The sequence below is a fragment of the Planococcus citri genome, chromosome 1 (genome assembly GCF_950023065.1).
Source record: "Planococcus citri chromosome 1, ihPlaCitr1.1, whole genome shotgun sequence".
NCBI lineage: Eukaryota > Metazoa > Arthropoda > Insecta > Hemiptera > Pseudococcidae > Planococcus > Planococcus citri.
Window position 1 is genome coordinate 50582521 of NC_088677.1, and position 24604 is coordinate 50607124.

Sequence of the window (24604 nt, forward strand, 5' to 3'; positions counted from 1 at the left end):
TATACGTAATACGTACACAATTTTTTTTTCAAGAACTTCCAAACAGCCTATTTGTTAAGCTGATGAAAAATAAAAATTCAAATGTGGTTTGTGGGTATGTAATTGAAGTCAGCAAATGTGGTTTGTGGGTACGTAATTGAAGTCAGTCATGTTTGATACATATAAGCTTTATTATTTCAACAGCACCTGCCTTCCGCGATGCAGCATTGTTGTTTTATCGATAAAAAGCTTAAGAAATTAGGTTGATTATTGATATCGTCCTTGTGACAGAAAAAGTGTTCAACAAATCGAAATTTGCTGACACTTTGGCGGCGCAAAAAATTTAGTAGTTTTTCTTACGTGGGTACAATCATACGAATCTAAAAAAGGGGGGTCCGTGCCCCGTTAGGACGACTTTTGGGTAAATTTACCACCTAAGTGGTGACGTAGGTGTTCTGAAGTCGGAGGCCCAGAAAATTCATATTCACTGCATAAAGAAATTCGCTCCACATCCACTGAATCGTAGTTCGCGAAAAACGGGTCACACAAATAGGGTCTAGACGAATTTCAAAGACATTTCCCCTCCAATTTCGAGTGAAAATAATCTGTCGCGTCATAGGATTGATAATTCAAAAGTGGCCATCAAAATGAGTGAAAATATTGCAAGAAATGCAAATATTACGGGCATTTTTGAGCCCTTTGGGCCATGAGAGTCATGATTTTTGGGATTTTTGAAAGTGTCATGCAATCCATTAAAATAGGTTAAAATTTCGGGAGAAATTCATAAATTCTGACGATTATGTTTTTCGAGCATTTTAAAAGATTTTTCAGCCCAAAATTGGATCATGAATAATGATTTTTTGGATTTTTGAAAACGTGCCATGCGACTTATCAAAATGGGTTAAAATTTCGCGAGAACTTCAGAATTTTCAATGAGAATGTTTTTCGAGCATTTTCCCAGAATTTCGAGCCCAAAATTGAGTCATGATTTTTGGGATTCCTGAATAAGTGTCATGCGACCTATCATAATGGGCTATTCACAAGAAAATCAATAATTTCTACCAAAAAATTCTAATTCTACAACACTTTTTGCCAGTCAAGACTATAGACCAATTTGGATGGAAAATATACGATAAATGACGGCGGATGCTGACTTATAGATGAAGAGGCAACACAAGGCAATTAGGTCCTGGGACCGGGAACTGGCGACGCCCAGAACGCAGTCAGCTATACCGCTCGAACCATGCTATAGCATTAGCGTACCGGTTGTTTACGAAGTCAGTAATGTTGACTGTTCGCTGTTCGCGCAGCATTATTCCTGCGAGTGAAAAATTTTAAGTACATACGCTTACGTATTACGGCGCTCATAGTACGAGTATTTTACCCGTTGTCATAGCTCGGTACTTCTATACTTAACTACTTGTTTCTCGTTTTCTATTCGACGTTTCGTGCCGATTTGTCGTTTGATTCTCATAACAGCAATAAAAAGAAATTGCTCGCTATTCCGATATCGATGACGAGAACGTATTGTGTAAAAAATCTGAAATAATCGTTTTTCTTCTTCTTGTGTTCGCGAGTGGGCGAAGCGCGTGTGTGGTGTTTTATATAAGCTTCGCGATAAGTTGCGATATTGTGTTTGTTTACTTTGTTGAAAAATTGATCCTGCCGAAGCCGTATTCACCTGTGATAGTGAAAAACTACCTGCTTACTCCTTTACCTAGCTGTTTACTTGTCTCCCTGCATTACCTAAAGCAGAAAAACTCAGGAGAAACGAATTCCTGAAATTGATACATTACAATTGTATACCCTTCAATCAGTGCTCGTGATAAACAAATCACAGATTGTGCGCGTGTGTTGCGTGTAGTGAGTGTTGTCGTGAAATCATCGCGATCGAGTGCATAGTTCATTTGAGTCATCCGCGAGAATATCTCCTTCGTTTGCCGGATTAGTGTTTCGCTGAATTGTGCTCGCATCAGTGCCAATGCATGTGCCGGTTGCATTTTTCAACTAGGAATTAACCAGAACAGCATCACCATCTGATATTCATCTTGCACTCTTGTGATAGCTATGCCAGTTTCAATTTCAGCTATAGCTATCGTCTACAGTTGCTCAGTCGAATTCGGACTCGTATCGAAGAGAAATGAAAACTTCAATTCGTCTATTGTTTCTTCTATGTTTGCTTAATTTGGCCACAAGTGAGTCATTCTACTTTGTATTCGATACTAGCCTACTTAGTTGTAGTTACCCTACCCGCCAGCTACACCTACTCGTAGACACCCTGTTTTATATAGCAAAGCATACTTGATGCTACTATCAGACTCTAATTTGTAGCAGTGTTAATTCTATAGCACTATAGCATGCTCTTGTGTAATTTCAACACGCTCATGATGGGCGAACCTTTGGTAGGCAAATTTCACTATAGTCAATGAGTAAATGATACACTGTGGAGCGCGTGTATCTACATAATACGAAGTGAGTGCATGCATAGAACGTGAGCGAGGAAATACGATGATTAAAATTGATCGATAATTAGGCGCATTATTTTCGGATATTCGGAAAACGTGCATACGATACTATTCATTCTTTTCGTAGAAGCTAAGTATAATATTTGCTCAAAAGCGGATGTTTCGCTTTCCAATTGACCTACATCTACTCAATCTGCGAATTCTTCTGACGTAAGCTTACGTGCTGTACAGTGTACATGTGTGTAGTGCATATTGCATGAAGATAGGTCTGAGTGTTGGGTATCAACTACAAAGATAGGTGTAAAAATTGGTAAGACACGATACGACGTGTTGTAGTAAAATACGAATACCTGCAACAGGTACAGTACATAATAATACGAATACGGCAAAGAAACAACTAACTGCGCGACTCTTACGTGCGCATAGGTAAATTACAAGTCGAGTATTAGTCACCGGTTCTCACCTCGTGACGTAAGAGTAATTCATAAGGCAGAATGAGCACTCCGCTGCCCTTCACCTCCTCTTCGCTCAGTTGATTTCGTTCATCAACAAAATATCCGAAACTCGGTTGTTATAGCAGCTCATGTTTAGCTAGTTGATCAACTTGTATACCTTCGTTATGACTGTTAAATCGCCTGTTCGGCTGTACTTCTACAGTATATAGTTTGGGCATTCCCTATTGATGACATCATCACGTGTCCCGTCGATCTTACTACGACGTCATCGTCATCTCGTATTCTCTCGCTGAAAATATCAATTGCGTCTGGTTGCGTGACTTTTTTCAAATCATGTACCCATTTTATCTCCAAGTACATACGGTACCTACTTACTCGAGCATATATGTACGTGGTCCAAGAACATACACATAGTCGAATAATACCCAAGCGTACGTTTAAAGAATGACCCGGGTTTGGTGGGTAGCGCGGGGAGGCGCGGCGCCGGCAAGGGCAGCGACATTCTCGACTAAACGCTGTCGCGTATAATACATATAACCCATTATTGTTTATTGACGACCCGGGTCGCAACTGCGGATACAATTAACACATGACATTTGAACCTACTTACATTCAACTCTCCAGAATTCTCCTTTTGCCTCCTTGTGTTTTAAAATGAGCATTTTCCTAATTAACTTATCTGTAATTGTCGTCTTGGCGCGTTATCTTGTTATTAGCTCAACCTTATACCCGCTTCTAGCAGCACACGCTTAAATACCTACCCCCGTAGTGGGTAATTGTTATGATTATACGTAAGTTCAGCATACATTATCCGTAGACGTACCGGTAACTGTTACCTAATCAGTAACTACATCTCATCTATGCACAGTCACCTGTCCACTGTCCAGAATGCCTGAGAACCGGAACCAATTGAGAGGTCCGGCTCCGATTTCAATGAAAATGAATCCAATCCACTCGAAAGGCGAAACATTAAATTTTCAACTACCCACAAAAATTCGGAAGTCTTTCAAGGCAGTTTAACCCTTAAATGCCACAAGGTGGTGAATTTCACCACACCAGTTTTTTCGATGCGTTACGCTGGCAGGAAAGAGTGCTCGGGTGGGAACGACTATTGGTACATGTGTGTGTATGTCTTGCGCTTCAATTCCGCTGTTGAGCATATTGCATACTTTTTTATTTTAAGGGGCAGAAATTTTTTAAAACGAGTGAAATAATAATTATTTTTGAATTTTTTGCCCCTTAAATGAGAAAAATAGGCAAGTTGTTGTACATAAATTAGTAGAGCATGGATACATAAATATTTAACAGGCGGTAGTTTCATTCCAGCCGCTGTCGATTGGCTACAAAAAACTATCAAAAAATATGAAAAAATTTTATTTTTTTTTCAAAAAATTGTGCCCCTTAAAATATGAAAGTAGGCAATGTGTCAAACATGCCAAATGAAAGGCTGAACATTTACGCACATGTATCAGGTAGCCATGATATCAAGTCTCTCGTCAGTCCAGTGCAAGAAAATCTTGAAAAAAATATAAGTGTGGCATTTAAGGGTTAAAATGTATGTATAAGGAGATGAAAAACTCACAGGAAACTTCAGATAAGCTGAAAATTTACGAAATTTGGATTTGCATGATTGATTTGGTACTACAGGGTGTTTCAGGATAGAAGTAAAGTCAACACAATGATGACAGTGCCGGTTTTAAGGGTGGGGGGGGGGGTCATTTGGGTAAGAATTCCCCTGTCAAGAGTCCATTTCATTTTTTGAAAAAATTTTTGACGATAAAATGTGATAATTTCCCACATATTTTTGCGCTCTTGTTTCACTGGGATAAATGCTGATTACACTCTTATGTCTAGCTTGTTCTGAAATTGTGAAAAAAAATTACTTCATCCCCCCCCCCAAACGTTGTATATATGTAGTTGTTTCGGTATAGGTTTAGTACTATTTCTCAATAGACGTGTTCTCTTTGCTTCTTTGGAAACCGTTGACGCGCAATTTTCTGTGTATGGAGAGGAGCGAGGAAGAGTTAAGAAATCTAGACCAAGAAAAAACATATCTGGACTAGGGTATCTTCTGAATGCATTTATGTCAAATTTCAGCCTCATAAGTCCATCTGGAGGAGTGAGGGAGCGTGACCAAACACTTTTCCAACTCAAAAAAAAACAACAACAACAACAACAACAACAACAGAAAACTCGAATTTCTTCCATTACAAATTGTTTCCGAATGTTGATTATAGAATATAGGTACATATAATGTTACAACAACTTTAGATTTCCCATGGATTGATAATTATTTCGACGATTTTAAGCATTTCCAACCTCGTCCAACGCCTACTAAAAATTTAGATTTGCGCGATTTTCGGGTCAAGGTCGTTCTTACTCGTACAATTCCTCACATTAAACGACAAACTAACAATAAACTCAGATACGTATCTTCGGAGTGAATTTCGTCGGAAGTGATCCAATTGAGATCTTATTCTTATAGGAGGAGGATGAGAGATGGAGGCGCATAAAAAATATCGGACACGCGTAAAAACGATAAACTGGACTGTATGGATCCAGCAGCATTCCGGAACTTCAATAGAAGATGTGAGCCCGGGTTTTCCTTTATTCTGTGGAAAATTAATCTTTAAAAAATGGCAACAGCGAGCACCCGATTAATTACTCGTAAATCGTATCGATGGGAATTTTTCCCAAGTATACCAACAGTAGGGGAATTTTATTTGGAAAATAAATATTGGTTCAATAGCCGCACATTTACATACAGCCGCAGGTAGATTTTAATATAGTTACAAACAGCAACTAGCTGCTAAGTTATTAATGACTGTTTAATGCGTGTGTGTGGTGTACACAAATTTACCAGTTCTGAAACTTGTACTTTCAACGCGGATAACTGAAGCGGGAATTTTCGCCAAGCGAGTCGTATCGTATTGAATTGAGCCCATCCGCAGCCCGCTAATTTAGTATTCATTTTCATTAGTTACGTGACGTGGTAAATGTATTCTTAGAAATCTGGTTCATTTCGCAGACAAAATACCCGATTACATCAACACCGCGCGATCAACTGGTTTCCACCAGCGATGTACTTTGCATACGCGAACGGCGAACACGACGCTCAATTAACCACACCGAGATCGTATTTATCGAAAAATAAAATTCGATCGTTCGGTAACGTGTTATTTACAATTTTTTTACGATTTCATCCGTGAAGTCAGTTGTATGTAGTAGCACCACCACCACTTATAGCATAGGATAGGTTGATTTCGTTTTAAAAATATTTTGTACGAATATATACCTACCTACCTACTTACTTATGTACCGACCCATGGCCGATAAATTAGTAGACCTGCAGTGCGGCCAATTTTTTTTCGTGTGACCGAACAGAAACTGAGATTTTAAAAAAATGATTAGACTTGGAAAAACTTTTGATGTGAGTACTTGCCTTCAAGTTTTCACTCATTAGTCGTTGGAAAATTTTACTGAAGCTTTATACAAAGAATAAGCAAACGTTATAAATTGAATAGGTAGAGCTTTGCATATGTAGGTACGTAAACACTACCTGCAAATACGAAGACGTATCTAATTCATGTTTCACCCATAGCTGTATAAACATTATTTACAATGCGAGTCTTGTGTTTCAGGTTTGCAAATTTTTCCTAACACAGCCGAAGAAAATCTCGAAAAAGGTGGCTCCTTGACGCTGATCTGTTCGCACGATGCACCGATTCAATGGTCTTATCCATCAGGCGTAAGATGATTATTTTTATTGCCTCCGTCACGTACATATTATTATAATTGTATTTATCCCAGGCTCCGAGTAATCTGACTCATGTATCTATGTACCTGGATAAAGTCAGCACTGCAGTGTGTTTGAGATTGAGGTTGGTGACTTTTCACCCAAGACAACGTTACCAGTGTCGTCGTCAAATTTTAAGAAAAATGTTCGCTTTCCACTCTTCCCAAATTCGATAGAAAAGATCGCTAGAGGCGAACAGCTTTTTGAATCTTGAAAATTACGATGAATACACGGAAATGATGAATTATGCATGGAAATTGCTTGAAAAATGCATGACAAAGTGTCTCGAAATTACTTGGAAATTGGTGGGTAAAAATGATCGAATTTACCATGACATGATTGTCTAAATATTCTTCGTAAAAAATCGAGTAAATTGGTGCAAAAATTGATGCGAATGTCGAAAAATTGCCAAAATTATTGAACACCCAGTAAAATTCACGAAATAATTATTGAAAATGACAAAATTTGAAGTCTATATTGCTAAATCGTGCCTTTTTGATTCCACTTAAAATGTAAGTACATTTATTCTAAGTTGAAAAAAAAAAAAGCTATTCAGCCAAATTTCAATCAGGTTTCCACAAAAAAAAAAAAAAATGTGATTATTAGAACCTCGAACAATAATATGGAAAATATAAATATGAAACGAAACTCATAGTTCAAAATTTTTTTGTTCATACAGGATTCGAACAAAACAGTTGCCGAAGGTAAAAATGAAAACGGTACCTATTTCAGCAATCTAACAATAAGTGACGCGCATTTTTTCGATACCGGTTACTTCAATTGTCAGTCGAAAAACAACGCCAGTCAAACAGCCAAAATTTACATCTACATTTTCGGTAAAATATCTTCTCATCTATATTTTAAATTTTACCTCACTGTAATATGTATCTGGCGAATATAATATCCATATTTTTTTTCTTTTCCCTTTTTTAGACGAGGAAAATTTAATAGCGTTGAACGATTCGTTGATAATAGTGCACGCTAAAGTACATCAGAGCGTTGTAATACCTTGCAAACCCACCTCCCCCTCTGTGAACGTTACCTTAAATACGGTCGATGAAGAGGTGAGATTACTTTTTATCAATTGTTTACCTGGTTTTTATTTATTTTCTTAATCTACAAATTTGATTAGTACATAGTACATACAAGTATATCCGTGTAACATGTGGTGCCGGTTAAATTTAGTACACCTTACGCCTCACGCTTTACTGTCTTCCTCCGCTCTATCTTGTTTTCTGTTTCTATCTTTCTCTAGCACACGCAGAACGAGCGACATGCAGTCATAATCCTCATTATTTCATTAACTACCTGACTTAAACGCCTATTTGCATATTGGCTGATAATAAGTTAATCATTCACTCGTTGTCTGTTTTTTTTTCGAACCAACAATTGAAAAAAATTAAGCGAAAAATACCTAGTCGGTACATCGACGAAGATTCAATAGGGAAAAAAGTGGGCAAGCGTAAAATACGAGCAGGACATTAGAAATTATGACTTGTACGATGGACTCCTCAGCAAAGCCTATCTCGTATCATCAAAAAAATACTTAGTGGAAATTAATGATTCATCGTTATAGGAACGGCGGGTCTATTCTTCATGTCACTACTCATTACTTGCTACCTAGTACCTATACCTACTACCTATGTAGTGCTTCTTTATACCGTGATGTCAATTTTTATCGAAGATGTATTTTTTCCGAGAAATGCACCGTGCACGTTGAAACATTTCTGACTAATTACCGCAATTAGAGGTCGCACACGATTGTTTACTAATAAAATTATTCTAGCGAGAAAATTTTCGAATTTGTATCTATGAACTTGAGAGAAATTAACACGTTTTTGACGCACATAATTATGATTATTTGATGTCGATCGTTCATCGATTCTTCGAAAAAATTGCTCATAAATTTTATTTTTGGCATTCTCCCCATCGATGTACACTACAAACATACTTCTTGGGCAACCGTAATTGAACCAGCGACTATGACTTATTTCAAATTCTTGTCAGTTATTATTGATCAATGTAATAAGCTTGCCGTAGTTGCAAATATCTGCCAAAATTATAGGCTAAACATTTTAAAGTCGTTTCGTTTCAAAAGATGATAATTTTTCATAGTAAACCATATACGATTAAAATTCCCAATATACATATCATCATCCCATTTCAAAATAAATTCACTCTTCGCCTTTGCTCATCTCGAACGAAATTGAAGATAGAGAAAGATATACCTATGTACTTGTCAGGCGTTTGTGTGTAGCACGTTGATCTACCTATATAACATGCATTTTTGTTTTCATTGATGGTTGAATCGAAACTTAGCAGTAGTAATCGCATAACTAACACGGATAGAAGCAAATTGGCTAATTATGTATGTATTTATCGGTGAAGAAGTTGGGCTTTTTGCACAGTTTCACATGTGGGTAGTTACTTGGAAAGATGTCTCTCAGACTTCAATCAGTAAATAGTCGAAACAAAAAAAATTAAATGAACACGAATTGGTCGAAAGTGATACTTGATATTCGCATCCGTGTCCTAAGCACATATAACTTCTACCTAAGCTTAAAGGAAGTCGGACTTTATCGCTTAAAAACTCTCTGGTATGATTTTTGGCCGTCGAAAGTATCCCTCATTATGTAGGTATGTAAGTAGGTAGCTCGAGCACCCAGCGCTTCGAACTTTCCCGTCCAAAAACCGAATCATTTCTCGATCCTCTTATCATGTCTTCTCCTTCTCAAATTGAATCAAGGACAGGTGGGTAATTAGTAATTACGTACATAGATGTATCGCTTACACTAGCAAAACTCATCCATCACATGCACGTTTAGGCTTCTAGTTATGAGTAGGTATGAGATGAAGCAAACTTCTTCAGGCTTTTCTGCTGAAGCTTTGTTTTTTTTTTTGGTATTTTTTTCAATCAGATGAAGTTGTCCAGCATCAGTGAGCCATATAACATTCACGAGGGTTTTTTTGTACAAAATATATCCCGAAACTTCCATAGAGGTTTCGAGTGTTGTCCACTTCTCCCTGGTGCCGCTTCCTATAGTAGATCCATTTGCAGAGATATCACCGTTGAAATCGACCGTAAGATGACTACCACTGCATACTAGTACTTAAACTTACATAAGTCTGTTTAATCGTAACGAGACACGTTGTAATGCAAAAATCGTAATTTTGTATTTCGGATTGGCGGGTTACAATAGGTTAGTAATTAAGAGTAGGTAGAGGTACATGATTTCGCCAGGGCATATAAGTAGTATGCAAAGAATAGACTATCAAACTCCGAAAACAAGCTATAATGAAGAGAGGAGTATTTCTGGACCCTCTAACGCCACGTTAAACATTCAAGTGCACCCGCCAGTCCTGCCTGAGTTACCATTTACATTTACGAGTATTTTAAAATAACCTATAGTACCTTTCTGCGATTAGATAGTAGATCATCTTTTTAGTGATTATTACCTTACTTTGTTAAGTTTCAATGAAGTTCATAGTGCTTGGATATTTCATTAGGTCAATTAGATAGGAATTTATCCTACAAGCGTTTGCGATAGCAGGATGCATAGTCTCTAAAAAACCGGGAGGATTTCAGCGTTTTGAAAAATCTGAAAAATGGTGCAATTTTTCTGCCGAAATGAAGAAATTTCGTACGGTTAGGATGGCAATGTTTTTCTTAATATTTGAAATAATTATTCACTTGAAATAGTTTTTGAGTTTTTTTAAAATTACAGGATCTACTTGGGTGGAAAATTCTTCAGACTTTCTGATTTCTGAATCTGAAACGAAGAGGTCGTTGAACACAAAAAATTTGCTCAAAATTGAGCATTTAATCACTGTTTTTGAGAAAACAAAATTTTTCAAAAAAGGCTCTATTTTCTGAATGAAGGACAAAAAAACGCCTAAAATGAACACCAGATACGGATTAAGCAACCACGAATTAGTCAAAATACTTTTACGACATTTTTGAAAATTGAAAAAAAAACTCATCAAGACATTTTTCAGTTCATAAATTGACCGAAATTTTCTTTGCTAAAATACACGTGTTAATGACGTTCTTCTGACAGACTGGACATCCTGCTCGTGCTATGTGCGATTCTGGGTACACACGATGCAACAAGTATCATTATGTCCATCAGTGTACTCGATGGATAAACCAAGGAGTAGTCGTATTGTACAAAAGAATTTTCGTGGAGTAGTTGGTGCTCGTATTAAAGCTTTTATTATAGATACTTAGATTTGCATGACGCTTTATGCGAGTAGGTAGGTAGACTTCCTACCTGAGCACATTTGGACATATAGGTCGTATATTATTTTAGTTGGTTTAAATTTAACAATTCCATTCTGCCGAACTGTATGACCAAAATGGAGAAGTCAAACGCTTATGGTAGATGGTGGGTTTTCTATGTATATTTCACGCTTACTTAACTCACTACTTCTACTTATTTATTTACTTGGGACGATTAAACTCGTCGAAAAAGTTCCCAGCACGCGTATTCAGCTACTACCGCTGGCATCTAACCTACGAAGAACTTTTTAAGCTTTAACTTGGGGGTCGAGGTCGACCAAGCTACTCTATTTTTTTCATTTAACAAAATATGCTACGGTTTTAACAACACCAGCAATTTATAACATTCACTTTATAATTCACCATAAAACCATCACACGAACATATCTAAAAATGAAACTGAAATATCAAGTTAATTCCAATTTTACCCTGAACTGATTTTTGCAGGTAACAGGTCTTGAATATAATCCGAAAGTCGGATACATTATGCCAAACGTCAAAGTTACAGATTCTAGTTTTCTTAATTGCGCAGCTACATACGGCGATACTGAATCTCCACCATACATGATACAAATTATAGTCAATCGTGAGTTCCGTTTATTGTAATACCTAAAAGGTTACCGGTGGTGGGATTCGGTGTAAAGAAAAAATCGTCGCAAGGCGACAAAAAATGTCAAAATGAGAAAACCGGATTCAAACAAGACATTTTTCAAACATTTCAAGACCTATTTTTCTTAAAGGATGAACGGGTTAAAATCTCACTTACATGTAAATCTTTGGGGTTTTCAATCTCTTTGAATGTTACAGCTTAACAAGATTTTTTGAGGGGGAGGAGGGTAAAGCATACCTCAAACATTTTTATTCTTTGTAGGCAAGATATTTTGCAACACTTTAAATTCTTTGGTTGGAAAACGAGGAGCGTCAAAACTTTGCTACAATATGAAAATTTTTTCACGTTCCCAATGCTTTTGTGGATAAGTATTCTTTTTCTTTAGATGAAGGAAGGGACAGCAGAGGATTCAACAATGAGTTTCCATAATAATTTTTCAACAAGGAGATTTGTTCAAAAAAAATGCGAATGATTTTTCTAAAATTACTTTTGAAAAACTTTCAGTTCAGAACATCAAAATAAGGTTTTAATTACGCAAAGAATGAAAAAATTCCAGAAAATTTTTGTAATTTGACATTTACAAAATGGATGATCTAAAAAGTTGCAAATTTTGAATTGAAAGTTATGAGTTAGGTATAGGACATTCTACAGTGAATTCTTTTAAAATTATACAGAGGGAAGATGAATTAAAAATCATATTTTCATTACTCCTGATTACTTATTCACCTCAACACATAAATCTGAATGTACATATGAGCGTTACATAGGTAACCATATCTATAGAATTGATTGTGATAATACTGATAATATTTGAGAAGATCAATTAGGTAGGTAGGTAACACAAATGTGGAGGTAGGTAGTTATAGTTAATTTGTCTAGTAAGCAATAAAGGTATTTAGCTGCTTAAAATATGTATTTAAATAAGTTCGTTACTTAATATACAGTATATCCAAGTAATATGAATCTTTCATGGTGGGCGATAAATTTGTAAAATAAGCAGTTACTTCTCCCAACTTCTTTATTCGTATTTCATGAAAAAAAAATTTCCAGCTGCTGACAGTGAAATTTCAAACCCATTCATAGACGTTTCAAATGCTTTCAACTTGGCAGAAGGAGATAGCGCTACGTTGAACTGTTCCATAACTATTAGTACTGGCGACAATATCGGATTAGAATGGAAATATCCCACCGAAGAGGTCCAAAAGGTAAGTTTCGACATCAAACCTACATTTAACAGCTTTTTCGCGTTTTTGGCTGACGATGAGAACTTGTGAAATGAGTTAAAAAATTCAACAGCGCCAGCGCTCAAAAAAATATAAGTACATACCTGCGTCCCCAACATGTCCAATGTTTTAAATTTTGATCTGCGTTGCACGTATGTCGTACAGGTTTTGGACGAACATGTTTGCGGAGGCTTCAAAATCTCAGAATAAAAATATTATTCGTCATTAATTATATAAATTATACTGACATGAGCGAGTAGATTTTACACCTGATGAAAAATAGAGTCGCATAAGTGTTGCATATTGACTTATAGTGAGTGAGAAACGCTATACCTACATATATAATTGGCAGACGGCGATAATCGGAGGTCCCTAAACTTGAACAATTTTCTCAACTCTCAACAACGAAAAATTACGCTCAAATAGAGCTTATTTTCCATTTCACACAAATTATTATCAAATTACCGACTGCACGTCGAGTTATGATGAGATTAGTGTAGTTCTCAATGTCATCAACACTGCGTCATTCTCTTGCCTGAGTTTTAGGCCACACACAACATGTCTGTGTAGTGTATCTAATTATCTGGCTATCGTATTTATAGTTGGGTGTAAATTGAAATATATTCCAAATCTTGTTGAAAGAAATAGCGCATTCGTTGATGACTATCTTTACGATTCGATCAATTTTTTGAAGTGTTCGTATTTAATGATAGTGAGCTCGAGTGATGCATTTATCTACAATGAAATGAAGAATGTGAAGTAGGACGTAGAAAAAAAGAAAACCGTAGTCCGTAATTTAAAGATCATGTTTTTGAAAACGTCGAGTGTTTACGAAGTCGCATAGAAGAGGGTTTTTAGATGCAAAACGTATAATTTGTAATTCGATTTTTCTTTTTTCAGAAAGTCATATTGGAAGACAACAGTGTACACCCGGACAAAAACCATCACATTGTTTATCGAGCTCTCACTATTCCAAATTTAACTAAAAGCGATCAAGGACCATATACCTGCGAAGTACAAGGCTATCCGAGCAAGAATGAAACTCATCTATTACACATCCATGGTTAGTGTTTTACCTAGTAATAAAAAGCAGGATAACTGCTGGACTTGCAGAACCTTTAAGACACTCTGCCTAAGTGCCTACATTAATCTAAAATCCTTCCCAAACATCGAAGTCCTTAAAAATCGTACTTCGATCCGATAGAAACTCAAACACCTAAACCTGATTTTTCTTTGAACTTACGAATAATCGCCCGAAAACCTTGATGAATAATTTAGGTAATTTTTGGTTTTTCAGATAAAAACGAATCATTCCTGAACATCGCTACCCACGGAGAATCTCGCGAATTGATTCGCAAAGCCGGAGAAGCGCAAATCAAATGGGTTGTCAATGTGACAGCTTATCCGAAAGCCGCCATCACCTGGTAAATATTCACGGGGTACTTGCAAACGCCAATACATGGTATCTATGTTGATAAAAAATGGACTTTTCTCTCAAACGCATAATTATTCATTGTTCGAAAACAGGTTCGACCCGGATGGTAAAGAAATAAAAACCGATCCAAATGGCAAATACGTAATAACCAATAAAGACCCGTTGACTACGCTAGAAATGAAAAACATCAACATTGGGGATTTCGGTGTCTACCAATTGAGGGCATTCAACTTTCATCGTACCGATTACGCCAATTTTAGCTTGACCGTTGAAGGTAAAGTATCCCCGATTTTCTTTTGCTTACATTATCAAAAATCTCAATTGTCGACTTTAGTCATTTTTTTTCGAATTTCATCCTCCAATTCACTTATCCGCTCCTAAAAAATTAAGTTTTGTAATTACTTCCTATTTGACATCGATAATTTCATTTTCATCGTTAATTTCAGACAAACCGTCGCTCGAACTAAGAAATAACGTCGAATTTTATTCTCTTGGAAAAACGTATCAGATCGAATGCGGTTTGACAGGATATCCTTTACCTAGAGTCACGTGGTCGGCGAAAGATTGTAATAATTTCCCCACTTGCGAGGGCTCTGCTTTTCGAAACATTTCGGTAAAATATACCTAGCTTTTTTTCGTTGTTATAGTTTCATCAAAATAGGTTTTTTTATTCACCAAATCAAATACCTAAGCTATAAAATCACCATCGCTTTTTTTCCCACAGATAAGTCAGTTTGAAGAAACGAATTTGAGCTCGAAACCGTATCAAATGAAGTCGATCTTAAATTTTTACGCTGATCGAAGCAAAGTTCTGCGATGTGAAGCAAGCAATTCCGAAGGATCTGCGAATGCGTCTTCATTATATTTGGTCTCTGGTAAGTTGATAAACGAAGGCGAGTCGAGAGACGAGCATTTGTTAGTTAATATTTTTGAATGAACGACTGAGGTTTTGGGCTTTGCAGAACTTACTTTAACACCTATTAAGGTACCTACATAAATCGTGTCAAATCTTTCAAGTGCATTATTCGCCATTAAAACTCACGTAGTATTTATGTAGTAACCACTTATGGTATTGTGACAATATTGTTACTTGAAAGTTGTACCTATTGTAGACATCGGTAGTTTCTGCCCATATTTTAATTTATTTAATTTCGCGTAGACTTCGAAAATGGATTTGCAATAAAGACCGAAGAAAAAGAAATCGTAGTCGGGGACGATGTAGAAATCTCGTGCGGAGCTTCCAAGTACACATATCATAGCAATGTTACGTGGTACAAAAATGGAGTCGATTTGGCTGCGAAACATCTACCGGGTAAGAAGCATTTTTTTTCTTTGTTTCCAAGTGCTTTCAGTCTAGTGTTCTTAAACTATTAACTATTTGTTCACTTATTCGTGCGAATACGTATAATTGAAAAAGAACGGATAAGAATTTGGAACGACTAACCCGCGTGTATGTATGTTTCAGGAATTAGAGCAATAAATTTCACTACAGAATTTTCGCACGGTTCGACGCTATTTATTCCAAATGTGCAAAAAAATCACGGTGGTCAATACATTTGCCGAGCTACTCTGCTCAATAATACAGCAACTACTCGCGACGTAGAAAAATTCATCCCTGTGGAAGTTAAAAGTAAGATATGGATTTTTGAATTGACACTGCCACACATTTTGTCGTACCTACCCAATTAAAACACCGAATCATCAAATATACCAATTAAACGAATTTCACAGGTGTTTCAATACCCAATATAACTGCTACCAATTTCAACAAAAGTGATTTGTGGGTCCATACGAATGACAGAATGGAAATGAAGATTCAAGTCAATGGCACTCCAGCTCCTACTGTCTTATGGTACAAGGTATGTTTGTAAATTGAGAATCGAATCAAATGGAAGAAATTTTTCACACGCGTTCTCTTCCCATGTATGTTATTGGTTTCCTAAATACTTATGTGCGCTGTGCAGGATAAGAAACTGATACAAGTGAATAAAAACGAGTCGTCGCGGATTGTGTTGAAAGATAGAAATCAAACCTTAGTCATAAAATACGCAGCGCTTACCGACGAAGGAGAGTATTTGTGCGTAGCGAGCAATAAAGGCGGAAATGCTTCAGCTAAGGTGATGCTGTGGTTGGCAGGTATGTAACTAATACCTATTTACAATTATATATTTTGCTTGTTTAGCAGATCTCAGCATACCTAGACCTACGTATTTACATAATATGTGTACCTACTAACTCTTTTTTTTTTTTGTCTAGATAAACCAGCTGAACACGAGCATACGATATTCTTGGCGAGTTTTTGCATCGTTATAGTTTTCTTTTTAATGTGCATCGTGTGGTCGATGATAAGAGTACGAAAAGAAAAGGTAGGTTCATCTAAATATTCCTTGATATAGCCACTCTTTGCTGGATTTAATTTTCAATTTCGAGGCAACTTGAATCTAGAATTACACGTGTATCTCAAGTTCTCACTTGACTATTTATGGTTTGATTTAATTGTTACAGAGCTTAAGAAAAGAATTGAAAGAAACGGGGTTGTTGAATTTCGAAGAAGGAGCTGTCCACAGTTTGAATCCAGAGTTAGGCGTAGAAGATCAAGCCGATTTGTTACCGTATGATAAAAAATGGGAATTCCCCAGGGAGAAACTGAAATTTGGTAAATTGAATATCTACCACATACTTATGTACATTCTTGTTTTTCAATTGTGACAAAAAATAAGGGACCCCAACTGCACAAAGGCAGATCGAAGGAGTATACGAAAATACCACACATGCTAAAGATTATTTTTTTAAAACCGAAGGGTCAAAAAAACCTGCATCACTGAGAGCAGCCATCAAATTTGCAAAAATTGAATTTCTCGAATTTAATTCGACTTTTTTCTTCAAAATTTTCAGTAAACTATTCGTAATCAATTTGCTCGGATTGAATACCTAAGTACTTTAAATAATGTAAAAAACTGACTCACTTATTGATTCTGAGATAAAGTCACATCTATCCTATAATAATTTTATACAACTGCTTGCAAAATTAGTACTCACCTGAAACAAAATCAAAATACAACAATTATGAATCAGTTGCTTAACATAAATTGCACGAATGATGATGAATTTGAAAGAGTGCCAAGAGGAAGAGGGACAGTTAGGGTAAACAAAATGTCCACGCTTCAAGCTAAACGAATCAAGAACGAGATAAAGAATTATTTGGATTAAATTCGAGAGCCAAAGAGCAGTCTGAAAACTACGTAGATTTAGTCGACTCAGCACGTTGAAAATAGGGTACCTATAAACTGAATTTCAGTTTTGTAATTGGATTTGGCGGAATTTTAAAGAAATTCAATTATCGAAAATCTGCTCAAGGCTTCAGAACTGCACAATTGTTTGAAACAGTTGCCAATCATTATTGGGAGTCCAAAGTAGGGTACACACCTAAATTCAAATTTCCAGTTTAATTACTTGGGTGAAATTTTGATTTTTTTTTAAAAACCTGTTTTGACAAAAAGATTACTGAAAATTCCTCAACGCTTTAAAAATGAATTTCGGTACTTGAAATTTTGGCTGGTGGGATAGGTATTCTTGCACGCTCTTTCAATCTTAGCTTTGTCCGGTATAAAGCAACTTTTCACGAAGTGCTTACAATTACACTCCATCTTATGTAGTTATACATACATATGTACAATAAAAAATGACAACGCTATGTTGCTCAAATGCCAATCCATGTTGTTTTATTACAGGAAAATTACTCGGTTGTGGAGCCTTTGGAGAAGTGAGGAAAGCCGAAGCTGATGGCATAATTGATGAAAATACTGTAACTACTGTGGCTGTAAAAACAGTGAAGCGTAATGCCGATTCTCTCTATATAAGGGCTTTAGCCTCGGAATTAAAAATAATGATCCACCTGGGACGACATTTAAACGTTGTCAATTTACTGGGCGCTTGTACCAAAGATTTGAACAAAAGTAAGAACCAACGAAGCTTTAGCTTATCTTTCAAACCTTTTTCTCTTAAAGGGGAATACTTTTTTTAAAAATGTGGTCAATTTATTTATTGCAGGAGAACTATGTGTCATTGTCGAGTATTGCAAATTTGGTAATTTACACGATTTTCTTATGAAGCAAAGAAATAATTTCATCAACCAGATAAACGAAAATGGAGAAATTGATTTTTCAATTACAAACAACAATCGGTATGCACCTAGTTGGGAAATCATTCGATTCAATTTATGGGATTGAATTTAATCACTCATACTCGTGTTAATTTTTGTCCATTTAGTAACTATACTGTGATGAATGGTAGATTAAATAGTACCAGAAGTGACAGTTCTGTAGAAGAAACGCCTATAGGTAAGCAAGAAAACCTAATTTTACTCATCTTCAATTGTCAGCATTACTTACTTATTAAAATTCTCTATGATTGCAGGATCTGATGGATACTTGATAAGTAAAGATAACGAACCGGATTGGCGTTCGAATTACCGCGGTGATTACCACAACACTACAGTTAAGCCAATCAAGACTGCTGATTTAATTTGCTGGTCATTCCAAATAGCCAGAGGAATGGATTATTTGGCCAGCCGAAAGGTAATAAATTGTATAGTTGACAGAATATGTAGGTAAACATTTAATGCCAATTATCGAGTAATAAATGCAATTTCATTCAATTTGTACAGGTATTGCACGGTGACTTGGCCGCAAGAAACGTGTTATTGGCGGATGATAATATTGTAAAAATTTGTGATTTTGGTTTAGCCAAGAGCATGTACCAAAGTGAAAATTATCAGAGACAAAAGACTGTAAGTTAATGTCAAAAATTAGTCAACTTTCACAAGCAGTATGTTTCATAAGGGGTGGGCACAAGTCAACGAATTCGGGTGCACAACTGCAAAAGTGAAAAAATCAGATACGAAGATCGAAAAATGAATTTTGTTTTGGTCAATGATTTTTCAATATCAGAAGGCCGATGAGAACAATACACTTGAATTCATAAAAGAATCAACGTCTAACTCGAAATTATTTCTGATGTTTTCACCGTAGCAGTTACGCATCCTGGCATGGGCTCAACTAGACGCCTTTGTATCACTTTCCAATAATGATCACACATATATTTTTTTTTTAATGTAGGCTTTACTACCTGTGAAATGGATGGCCGTTGAATCAATTAGAGACCGCGTGTTTTCAACGCAGTCAGATGTCTGGTCATTTGGTATAACGATGTGGGAATTATTTTCCTTATCGATTACACCTTATCCAGGTATGTTCAGTGGACACCACTTCTTCCATTTATCAAAAACTTGATGAAGTATTCTTAATTCTGATTCATTATGTTTGCACATTCACTTTATAGGCATAGAACAACTAGATAATCTTTATAATAAATTGGAGTCTGGGTACAGGCTGGAGAAGCCTACATTCGCATCTAAAGAAATGTGAGTTGACATCTACCTACACTTTATTTTTGTAAACGCTTGTAGTGAAAGGAATTATTTCTACCTTGAAAGTTCAACTTTTGGGTCATTTGCGAAGAATAAATAATTGTTATCGTTTTGTATTCTTAGATATGGTGTGATGAAAGATTGTTGGCATTCTCGACCAACCCTGAGGCCAACATTCACCGAACTTAGTGAGCGACTAGGAATTATGCTTGAAGATGGCGTTCGATCTGTAAGTTTCAGATGCCATAATTATGTTATGGGTCAAGTTCAGTAGAAATTCGCATCGAGTTTATCATTCAATTCGTAATTTTCAGCATTATACAAACCTGAACGAAGTGTATATAAAAATGAACTCCGACTTGAGTGGTGATGTGGACTATTTGGCGATGTTAAATGCTCCACTATACCATAGTGGTTACGAAGAACCTCGATATGTAAATGTTCCTTTAAGAGAGGTATCGGATCCAGAAGATGATGTTGAAATGAAACCGATGTTGAAAAAACCTGGTAAGAAATAAAATATACGTTTGAGGTACTGGGAATCTTTTTTGCTTTCTACATTGCTTAAGCGAGCACTTCTAACAATTTGTTTGGTGGAGAATACGGGTTCTAGTGGTAGGTATTAGATTGATATGACTATAGGTGTCCGGATAGCAAAAAAGAAGTCCATGGATCATGACCATATTCAGCGGATACCTTCATTTTGAGGTGAAAGTTGAACTCAGAAAAATGTTAGTTCCGGAGGTGTCCTTGGAGGAGACAAATGAACCCCCAAAGATGAGAAATTTTCGAAAAAATCGTGGTTTTTTCGCTCTAAGTTCTACATAACCTGTTTTGAGGAGAAATGGTTTGGCCCTCAAATCAAATGAAAGTATCTGAGATTCTGCGTCGATCTATGCTCTTGTCATCAAAATTCTAGACCACTTTTAAGCATCGATGCTTTTAGGGCACCACTGAACGGTTGAAAGTTTGCAAATCGCTTATTTTCGATAAATTCGTACTTTTACATTTTTTGCTTCGCAATAATTATGCCAACATTTTGAAAGATATATTTTGGAACGCAGTAGTTCCAATTTTTTCATCGTTACTGCCAATCTCAAAAAATCGAAAAAATCATAATTTTTGGAAATTTTTTTTCAATTTTTTTAAATTGATAAGGTAATGATCAAAAAATTGGCACTACTGCGTTCCGAAATATTTCCCCAGTTTCAGGAATACTTCGTACAAGGAGGCCACGATGGGGGTGAGAGGAATGTTTTTCTCCAAAAAGTAAAGTTGAGAGTTCTTCAGAGGAATTTAAGCAAATTTTCACAAAATTCTCATCAATTCTTACTCATCTCATTCTACATAAATTTCTAACAATAGCTTACTAATGTATTGAAAATCTTCATTCGCTTGATTGGTATTCATAGTACGAATATTTTCGTTTTTGGAATTTTCATTTTCAACTTTCAACTTAACGCTGAAATAACAGTACTATCGTTTTTCCGTGTCAACAGAGGACGGTGCTTTTTTTATTTAGTTGATAGACTACACATAGGTACTTTATTTCCATGTAACACTTGATGGACTCCAGTTATTTTTTTCCTATTGTTCTAAGCACTTGCGTACATTTTACAGATGAAAAGATCGAAAACACGACGAAGCCGGTTTGCTTTTTTAATCAAAGCTACATTGAAGTAACAAATGCCAGAAGACCGACATATGTTAACACACCAGCCATATCTTAGCGAAATACATAAATCTATACGTATTCACTTTAATCGCATTTTTTGTGTTCATGCCAGCTTTCAATGTACGTATTATTGAACGTACTTATTTTACTTTTTGTAATAAGTAATACCTACCTAAGTTACTAACGGGAATTGAATCGTCGTCGATAATTTTTTTGTATTATGGATTTGCTTTCTCGCTTCGCCACTTTTTAAAAAGTACATACCTATGTTGTACGTATTCGTACAGTAATAAAAATTATGTAATTCTTTTAAATAGGTAGGCCTATGTCGCTAGAAGAGTCGATAGAAAACGAACTGTACACGAGATCGTCTATTACAACTTGTGTGTAATGATGCTGTTGAATTGTTGATAAATGTGAAATGTAAGGAATACTAGCTTTCGAAAGTTGCATCTGAGATGTGACGTGAATCAGAATATCGGGCTTTGTGACCGACGTTATTGAATTACTAAGTGCTGTTTACCAAGTGCATACGAGTATGGGTACGCTCATTTTATTTTTTTAAAAAGTATGCTGAAATAAATAAAATGTTGGAATCCATTTCTGAGAAGTGCGTGCTGATTACAGGGAATCTTACCTAATTCAAGATGTCGACTTGAATTTGCGAAAATTCAATGCGCCTGTTTAGTTAAGATATGCGCCAAATCAAAGCCGCAGTAATCACTTTGTACTCATACTCGTATGTTAATCAGCCCGTAACTAATTACATAAATAAGTATGCATGTATGTATGTATGTACATATGATTGTTGAGTATTATCTATCGTGTAGAACTGAAGTTACCGTTAAAAATACCCGTTGTGTATAATATTATGGATGTATATTTTTATTATATGTACTAGTAATACAGAACGTGTTGTAAAAATGTCTGCAACTCCAAAGTTTGGAGACCCGATGATGTTGAAGATCTGTCTTATTAGCGCAAGGAGTCCATTGTATACCTATGTCTACGCTTAATTTGTTTGTTTTGTACAGTGCCAATTGAAGAAAAAAAAACGTGTGTATAATATTGTATAAGTGCGTCCCTGTAATATTAACTTATTCGAACATTGTACTTTTTTTTACTTTTTGTTGAAATGTGTCATGTGAAATAATTGAATAAAGAATAATGAAATTTTTATTTTAGCTGCGAATTTACTGATCTATGCCTGCTGATCCAAAGTCTCTAAAGTCACTTTTTTACAAAGAGGCAGAATGAAATTTGAGCTCTGAAAATTGAAAAGTTCAGGCACTTGAACAATTTCGTTGCAAATATCGTACGTAGATACGTATATTTGAAAATGTGCTACGTTATCTCATTCCTTAGCATGCATAAAATTTCCGTAGCTTTCAACAACTCTTCTCCCTTCCTCAATTGGTAAGCAGTAAGCACCCGTAAAGCAAACAGATTGACTTGGAGAAATGCAATCGACTTGTATTCGCGCCAGGCTATCCGAACTGATACCAGTAATGAATTTAAAAACGCATTTTAAATTCCCACGGGCCGTTTTTAAAAGGTAATATAAACACAGAAAGGGGTTAGAAATTGGGCGCGAAAGAAAAAGGGTGCCAACTAGCACACAGTAGTAGATGGCAATGAAATTAAACTTGGTTTCGAACACGCACGAGAATGAGAGAGATGATGATGATGATGATGAGCGAGCGGGAAAACCCTCGCTCGCAATCATTTAACGATATAGCCAGGAGAGTGGGAAATTTAGAACATAGTCTAGATTAGAGCACGGTTATATAATCATAATGAAATCACCGAACAATATGGTTTCTGTGGAATCAAGCCGACACACGAAGGGTACACAAGTATAACCCAAAAGCCACCCTCTCTACGCACGTCGTTCGTAGATTATCAAGTGCACTCTATTCGCTACGGTTTTCCATCGAATTGATGATGATGGCGAGTGATGTTTAAAACCAACAAGAAGTTCTATATGTGCTTTAATAATTACGACAGATATAGAGATTCCTTCGTTTTTTTTCCTTGGTAAAAAATCAAACTTTCAGACATTATGCATAAAAAATTGTTTTTTTTTACAATTCTGACAGCAAAAAAACGGATTATCCTTACTATCCTGGTAGAAATTACTTCATACGGTAATTTCGGTTGAAAAACTTGTGTACAGTTTTCCCAAAAATTAGGACTTTTTGACAATTTTGTCAAAAAATGGGAATTTCAGGCAATTTTCTGCAATGTTATTTTCTGTAAATTTTTACAAAAAACAGGATCTCGCCGGGAACTTTGACAAAAATGGGAATTTTTGATACAATTTAGGCAAAAAACAGGATATTTTTTAAGCTACACGAGAACCTACTTTGAAAAAAATGACTTTCTGTGTACTTTTTGAATTTTTTGGTAAAAAAAAGTAGGAATTTCTTAGCAATTATAGTTCAATTCAGACACATTCAAATTCCCAACACGAAAAATGAACACAAAATTACCATACCTCACCCCTCCCTCACACCGATGGATCCAAACGCATGAGCCAACACACACGCATTTGCATCTAGCTGCCATCACTGACGACGAACATCACCCACCATAAAGGGACCGGGGGCGGGAACCCTGTCATGTATATGTATACGTGCGTATAGGTACTCATTAGTACACATCATCGACAAGATAAGCCGCCTCTGTGATGCCATAGCCTCCTCCAACACCGCCATATGCACCTTCACTGCGACAAGGCACCATATAAATAAACGAAACGAAGCAGTAAAAACAGAAGGGACACAGCGAGCTCTGATTGCGGTTAATTTGAGGCTGCCGTTGACAAGCGAAATACAGAGACCATGAGACCTGCGATACCGTCAGAGTGTGTTTGTCAACGTTACACTCTATAGGGGACCTATGGCCACCTCCACCTTTTTCACCACCATTCTTCAAGCTCACACGTTAACTACCCCATACAACAATTTGCACTTTTAAACACCACTGGTACAGTGGTAGACATATGTACTATACGTAACCGAACAACTTAAAACGTAATTTATCATTTTTGGAAAAATTCTACGAGTAGTGTTTTTCCAACACTCTCCCTAGAATACACACTTTTTCCAGGGAACACCACTTTCACAACGATAGATGCCAGATCATTAATTTTGCTATAGTACGTACGGATAGATACAGTTAAAGTGCACCACCCTGTGTACAGTTTCTCTATCTTGAAACAAATTGCCCACCTTAAGTCATTCTCCCTAATAGTTGA

General features: G+C 36.3%; 1 protein-coding gene across 4 annotated transcripts; it reads left to right on the forward strand.

Annotated features, from left to right (window-relative positions):
- The first annotated feature begins 1217 nt into the window (after positions 1-1217).
- Positions 1218-22524, forward strand: LOC135832522 (vascular endothelial growth factor receptor 1-like). Of its 4 annotated transcripts, XR_010556328.1 has the most exons (28): positions 1218-2174; positions 6541-6647; positions 7375-7531; positions 7629-7759; positions 9614-9776; positions 12635-12789; positions 13708-13870; positions 14105-14231; positions 14335-14516; positions 14689-14855; positions 14967-15117; positions 15402-15554; positions 15708-15872; positions 15974-16101; positions 16207-16378; positions 16499-16608; positions 16748-16898; positions 17974-18198; positions 18293-18425; positions 18512-18582; positions 18659-18819; positions 18909-19031; positions 19360-19489; positions 19583-19664; positions 19794-19899; positions 19985-20177; positions 21291-21465; positions 21663-22524. XR_010556328.1 is itself a non-coding variant. In XM_065345815.1 (27 exons), exons 1-27 carry the CDS (start codon positions 2120-2122, stop codon positions 21398-21400), a joined length of 3771 nt encoding a protein of 1256 aa, XP_065201887.1. In that variant the 5' UTR covers positions 1218-2119; the 3' UTR covers positions 21401-22524. The 4 variants fall into 4 exon arrangements, 3 of the variants coding, with proteins under 3 accessions (XP_065201887.1, XP_065201889.1, XP_065201888.1); XM_065345815.1 differs by having other exon boundaries at positions 21291-22524; XM_065345817.1 differs by lacking the exon at positions 21291-21465.
- The last annotated feature ends 2080 nt before the right edge of the window (positions 22525-24604 follow it).

Excerpts from the sequence above, each read along its gene's own strand:
- LOC135832522 (XM_065345815.1), top strand. The coding sequence starts at position 2,120 with ATGAAAACTTCAATTCGTCTATTGTTTCTTCTATGTTTGCTTAATTTG. Across the intron at positions 6,648-7,374 it reads AATGGTCTTATCCATCAGGC|GATTCGAACAAAACAGTTGC; the intron begins GTAAGATGATTA and ends TTGTTCATACAG. Across the intron at positions 12,790-13,707 it reads CCACCGAAGAGGTCCAAAAG|AAAGTCATATTGGAAGACAA; the intron begins GTAAGTTTCGAC and ends TTCTTTTTTCAG.